Source organism: Henckelia pumila, chromosome 2, assembly GCF_033568475.1.
Source record: "Henckelia pumila isolate YLH828 chromosome 2, ASM3356847v2, whole genome shotgun sequence".
In the NCBI taxonomy this organism is placed as follows: Eukaryota; Viridiplantae; Streptophyta; class Magnoliopsida; order Lamiales; family Gesneriaceae; genus Henckelia; species Henckelia pumila.
In genome coordinates this window covers 102,381,389-102,387,618 of record NC_133121.1, presented here as the reverse complement: position 1 = coordinate 102,387,618, position 6,230 = coordinate 102,381,389, and the positions used below count along the sequence as shown (strand labels likewise).

The 6,230-nt window shown below is 34.5% G+C and overlaps 1 protein-coding gene across 1 annotated transcript; it reads left to right on the top strand.

The window, feature by feature from the left end:
* Positions 1 to 652: 652 nt before the first annotated feature.
* On the top strand, positions 653 to 5,632 carry LOC140881188 (peptidyl-prolyl cis-trans isomerase FKBP20-1). Its single transcript, XM_073286301.1, has 6 exons — positions 653 to 788; positions 2,782 to 2,910; positions 3,376 to 3,509; positions 3,589 to 3,668; positions 4,720 to 4,812; positions 5,220 to 5,632. The coding sequence occupies exons 2-6, from the start codon at positions 2,802 to 2,804 to the stop codon at positions 5,362 to 5,364; spliced, it is 561 nt and encodes a 186-aa protein (XP_073142402.1). The 5' UTR covers positions 653 to 788; positions 2,782 to 2,801; the 3' UTR covers positions 5,365 to 5,632.
* The last annotated feature ends 598 nt before the right edge of the window (positions 5,633 to 6,230 follow it).

The following is a 6,230-nucleotide window of genomic DNA, read 5'->3' as shown; positions in this document are numbered from 1 at the left end:
TTCATTATATCGTTATACTCTGGCTATAGATTATAATTGTACTCTAAAAAAAGAATCATCGTTAATCAACATATATATAGTTATTTTTATTCTAATTTGAGTTTAATTTGAGTCAATCGTGAAATGATATAATTGAGTAAGATACCAAGAAATATCGGTTAATGAGATCCTACTCTCAGAGTAGTATCAAAATCATACATTTGATGATTTACGTTTAAACACATATACATAATTAATATTACAATATTGCTGATATAAAAAATCACAAGTCGTTAGATTTACTGTTAGATTAATATCCTTAAAGCAGATTAAATTAAACCAAAAATATTAACTATATATACCATTTATGGTTCAACATTGTTTAGATAAAAAATTATTTTGAACAAAATTGTTTTATTTAAATTATCCCTAATTACAAAAAAATTTAATATTTATATATGTTAACTGTGATTTACAATAAATAAAAATAACTCTTGTAAAACCAAAGATAAATAAATCAGTCTGAATTAAAAAAAAAATAAAAAAAATAAGTCTGATAAATAAATTAGAATTAGCGTTGATGTCGAACCACGCGCTAGTGTCTCGCGTGTGAGATGTTCCTTGCAGTCCCGTGAAGATTACAAAAACCCAGCAAAATGCGTCTCAGTAGAAATAACGCCACACGAAGATACAGCAGACGCTTTATGGCCGGCGATCTCTATCTCAACTACACCTCTGTGCGCCGATTTACCCAGTTTAAGCTTCATCCTTCCTCGAATTCCCTCTACCCTCCGTCACTTTCCTCTCAGGTGTGCACGCCTCTCCGCCGCTTCACTGATAGAAAGTTCTATGCTCTGTTTTCACTGTATTATTTGATGATTTTATTGAATTTGGAGTGTTTTCGCGCTGTGGTTACGGATTTGTGTCGAAATTTTGGACATGGGAGAGGAAGGGTAAGAATTGATGGGTTGGGATTGGGCGTTATTTGGGTGAAGCGGTGTAATATTATATCTTACGAGCCTGTAGTTATTTTGCAGTTCTAATGTTTCATCGGATATTATTGGAGAAAAGTTTGTTTTTCTTTTTTCCTTCTTGGCAATGATATGGTGATCTTTTGCTTCATTTTGGTTTTTGCTTTGGTCCGAAAAGAATGGGGATCTGCAAAACAAGTTTTTCTCTTTAGGCCTTCAATTTAAGAAATTCTTTGAGCAAAAAAGGTTCTTTTTCTAGCGGGTGGTTAAAGAAAGTGGATGGAATTGCATGTGCTTCTCATTAAGTCGAGCTGTTGAGATTTTGGACCTTGAATTGACGAGCCCACAATTTTTGTTAATTCAATCACCAATGAGAGCCCTGTGGTGGCTGGAATGTTTTGAATGAGGTATAGAGATTGAGTAATCTAAATTTTGAATAATTTTTGGAGACAAATGCTGCTAGTGTTTCTTTTGGGTATAGCTTTTCAACTGGATTGCAGATCATGATGCTTAGGATTCCCTTCACTTAGACCACGTGATCTGCACATGACAGTTAATCCATTTTTTTTATGGCTCTAACAGAAAGGGACCAAATTTACTTTAATAAATCTCTTATTAGACTGACATTTCAGACGTACCAAAGTGCATCATATTACCGACCACATATCCTTTTAACCTAAAAGAGAGGTCTTTGTTGTTATACTTTGAGTTGAACGATGCCATTGGAGTGTTTGAATAGCTATGATATAGCTTTAAACTGTTTTCTTATGTCTTGATGTGGAAAATTGCTACTTATGGTTGAACAGAACCTTGTAAACAAGCTCCAATCTTTGAAGTGGTAAGTGGTGCTAACATTGTAATTAGTTGATCAAGATAGCAAAGAGTTTTCTTTGTTTATAAGCAGCCATGAGAAGATTTGTAGGTTATTTTAGCAACGGTTTTTGAATTGTCTTTCAATGTGCTGAGTTGACATTGTCATTAGCCGGATGATGTTCTGGTAAAATAAATAGATTCTATTAGTTCCATTCAATTTTCCATGTGTTTTATCTCGCTATTTCATAATTCAAGTCAATGGATCTTAATGAATAGAATTCCAGTGATTTCCAAATCTGGAAAGATCTAACCAGCCAGAAAGTTGATTCTAAAGATAGTGGTGGGCATAGTTACTAGAGATGCATGGATGCAATGATTCACTGATACAGCGCAAGATGCACATTTTATTGAAGTGAGGTAGAAGAATGCACTATAATCTATTGTCCATCGGTATGAATAAAATTGTTGAATAATTTAAAACTAAACTTCCTAAATACTGGAAACTGTTGAACAATATACGATAAACATCAGTTTAACTATAGTCTATATAAAACAAGTATCAATATTTAATCATCTAATGAGAGCTATTGAGCAATATAAAACAAACATCATTAAATATGAATTCCCATCTTATTGGTTTCACATTGAATTCACAAACACTGCATCTAAGTTGTTTTTGAAATGTGACTTGAGCCTTTAAGACACTTGAGACACTTTCATCACTAGCAAACTTTGCTGAGGTGCATGGGTTATGCTTCACCCTGCCTTGTGCCTACGGACACTCTTTTAATAACGATAGAAGATGGAACATGTAATCTGCAATTATTTATTGTTGATTGGGCTAAAAATGTAATCTGCCTCGTATTTTTCATGTTAAAGCATTATCTTAATCCATTTTCTTCTTGGGCTAAAAATATTTACATGGTTTGAATTACATTTCTTTTGAAAAACAATTGTATGTTTTATTGTGCATTTTGCATGTGTAATGCTATGTAGCTCACTATCTTTCCACCCTCAGGCAATTAACAAAGAACAATCATGAGTGCTTCTGTTGATTTGACTGGGGATGGTGGTGTCCTGAAGACAACAGTACGTCGAGCAAAACCTGATGCCATTGCTCCTTCGGAGACCCTTCCTCTTCTCGATGGTATGTTACCACATATCCATGCACTTAGAGTTCTTTGTACCGTGGATTTTTCTTTACATCTTCACTATTTTTACTTGGGTTCTGCGTAATCTTCTTGTTAGTATGAAGATGGTGTGCTTAGAATTTTTCCGTAAGTGGAAACACATTTTTGTTAGTCATGGTGTTCTTTTCCTGAAAATGGAGCGAAGATTTGCTACCCGTATTAATGTTTTGAACTTGAACCATGTCTCTTTGTTTACATGCAAAAACTGTTAACACATGTAACAGATGGTTTTAGGAAATGGACATTTGATACTCATGAATGGAATCTTGTTCTCTAAAACTATTGGGATGTATGTTTTAAAATCATGACACTTTCATAAACTGAAACTTTAATGTCTCTTTTCTGATGGTTAATATATGTGACATTTCTGCTTGTCTTGCTTAGAAGGATTAATTTTTTAATATCTTGGTTCTCGTTGACAGTTCATTATGAAGGCATTCTTGCCGAAACTGGTGACATCTTTGATACTACACATGAGGATAACACTATATTCACCTTTGAATTGGGCACGGGTTCTGTGATTAAAGCTTGGGATATTGCACTAAAAACCATGAAGGTGAATATAACAGTATTCATGGAGCTATTATTGCACATTATTCTTCCTCAACGTTTTGTTCCTTCACGATATTTGGCAGGTTGGTGAGGTTGCAAAGATTACCTGTAAACCAGAATATGCCTATGGCAGTGCTGGTTCTCCACCTGATGTTCCCCCCGAGTACCTATCTCTTCTTCATAACTTTGAATAAGTTTCATGAACAGAAGCTATTTAGATAATGCTTTTGGTTGCCAGAAAGATGTGCTGGAAAAGTGCGAGGGAAAATTTCCTGCACTTTCCTTGTATTTGCATCGAGTTAAATTGTTGGATCCGGCATATGCTCTTTTTCGTCTAGAGACCAAATTTTCAATGAAATTGATATCAACTTTCCCAATTATTATGCTGGGAGATTCTTAGCACCCTTTTTTCTCCTGTTTTTTGCAACTTTTCGATGAAACTTCTTTATATAGGGGAATTATTTTTCTGTAAAATATGGTGCTGGGCCTGCTGACAGAAACAAAAATATACTTAAAAGGGTTGCTTGGTTGAAAGGTGTGTGGAAGGATAAATGATTAGTTAGCAGGAAACAAAAGGTGGCCAAAATATTTCCATCGGTTGTGATAAGGGCAAATGATGGTTCTTGGGAGATTTAACTAGAGCGAAAACGAAAATGTGTGTCCCACATTTGATTTTTAAAAGGGCTATCATTTTGATCTATATTTTGCCTAGTATTGTCATTGAAAGGCTATGCTGGTTTGATGGAGTTTATGCACTAATGTTTATGTACCCTTGCACGATAATAGCTGACCGATTATTTATATTTTGATGGAAATTTCAACTAGCTTTATGCACACACAAATCATGACTTTGAGTTTTGATAACTTTCCAACATTAGCAAGCCTTGTTTCTTGAGCCCTTTGGAAATAACGTTGAATGGTGGTCCAGAGGTCTTAGGAGGTTATTGTAGGGAAATTGAGTCACTTCCCATTGCCATCCGCGTATGTTTGATATTATTATAACCAATAGTTTTGTGATCCCAGAGAGTTTGAACAATGTTTACCGTTTTTATATATGGTATAGTTGATTTTCCGAGTCAAATACTTTTCCCAGATTATGTCTATTTATGGTTTACAACGTCAAATTTTCTGTATACTCAAGATATTCACTTGCAATAATGTTTCAGAAATGTTTCTTGTAATCTATGCATATCATCTTTGAATTACGTATGCAGTTCAACGCTCATTTTTGAGGTGGAGTTGGTAGCATGCCGTCCTCGTAAGGGTTCTAGTCTAGGCAGTGTTTCAGATGAGAGGGCCAGACTGGAGTAAGTATCATCTGTTCATTTTTCATTCTAAGCAGTCTGCATCATTTAATTTTCCGTGAATATGACATCCACGCTATTTTAGGGTTTGGAATGACAATATAAACAACTTCCAAATTTTGGATAGTTACAACTTACAACTACAATGAGAACTATTATAATCGCTATTTCAAACCTCGAGCGAGGTTCACTATCATTACTTTAACTTCTCGAGAGTTGATGTAAGAAGTGCAAGATGTTCAAATAAACTGGTTGACACCGCCTAAAGTATGAACAATAAAGTTGATTAGAACCTCCACAAGCGGGGTTGACATACGATTCATCTATGGTTTGTCATGTGTTACAGAACTGCATCAAAGTTTTCCAAATTTGAGAATAGATGGATGTTTTATGTTTACATATTTGTTCAGGGAGCTCAAGAAGCAGAGGGAATTGGCAGCTGCAGTTAAAGAAGAAGAGAAGAAGAAAAGAGAAGAAGCAAAGGCAGCTGCTGCTGCTAGGATTCAAGCCAAACTTGAGGCTAAGAAAGGAAAGGGCAAGGGCAAAGCTACATAAGCTCATTGACCCTGATTACTTATAAATTATTACATGATCCTATTGTATGAGAGCTTCCATGGATATGCTTTATCTGAGTGTTGTGTAAGCGGATAGCAGTGACTTAACCGATCATATAATCTAAACTACAAATCTGTTCTTGATTGAAAGGAATTCTGTTCTTGATTGAAAGGAATTCGTAGAAATCCAAGACCTTTGATATTGTTAATCTTTTGAAGATAAAATATATTTTGCCTTTTAGTTGTCAATAAGAAAAAAGATTCTCGCACCTAAGGGTGTGATACCGTATCGAAATTTTTTTGATATACAGTCATTTTTTCGATATGTCGAATTTTTTTTCGGTATCTGTACGACATAGTATGGATTTTTTTCATACCAAAATTTCGAAATTTCGGTATCGTTACCGGTATGAATTTTTTTATACTGGTATTTTTGGTACGGTATATCGAAAATCCACCGTTACCCAATCGTGCATTGATGTGTACGAAATTCCCTTTTTAATGATATAATCAATCAAGTTCTCAAGGCCTTACACTCTGTAGGGTCGAAAATCCCGTAAAGCTTTGCATGATCATGCAGATGTATTTTCGGATATAATTCCAATATTTTAGTTGTAATTATAATTATAATTATGAATATAAATATAGACCTCGTTTTTTTTTAATGGAATATGGTATTTCTATATATAAAAAGGCTAAAATGTAGTCTTGTAGACTATATAATTTTGTATAGGGATGTACTAGCGCCACAAGCATAACAAGCCGGTTTGTAAGTTTTTCGAATTGACTCGATAAAATTTGATTCTATATAAAGTTATCAAACATAACCGAGCTTCAACATCAAGTTCGAATATGTTGAAACTTTTT

Excerpts from the sequence above, each read along its gene's own strand:
- LOC140881188 (XM_073286301.1), top strand. The coding sequence starts at position 2,802 with ATGAGTGCTTCTGTTGATTTGACTGGGGATGGTGGTGTCCTGAAGACA. Across the intron at positions 3,510-3,588 it reads TTGCACTAAAAACCATGAAG|GTTGGTGAGGTTGCAAAGAT; the intron begins GTGAATATAACA and ends GATATTTGGCAG. Across the intron at positions 3,669-4,719 it reads CCACCTGATGTTCCCCCCGA|TTCAACGCTCATTTTTGAGG; the intron begins GTACCTATCTCT and ends TTACGTATGCAG.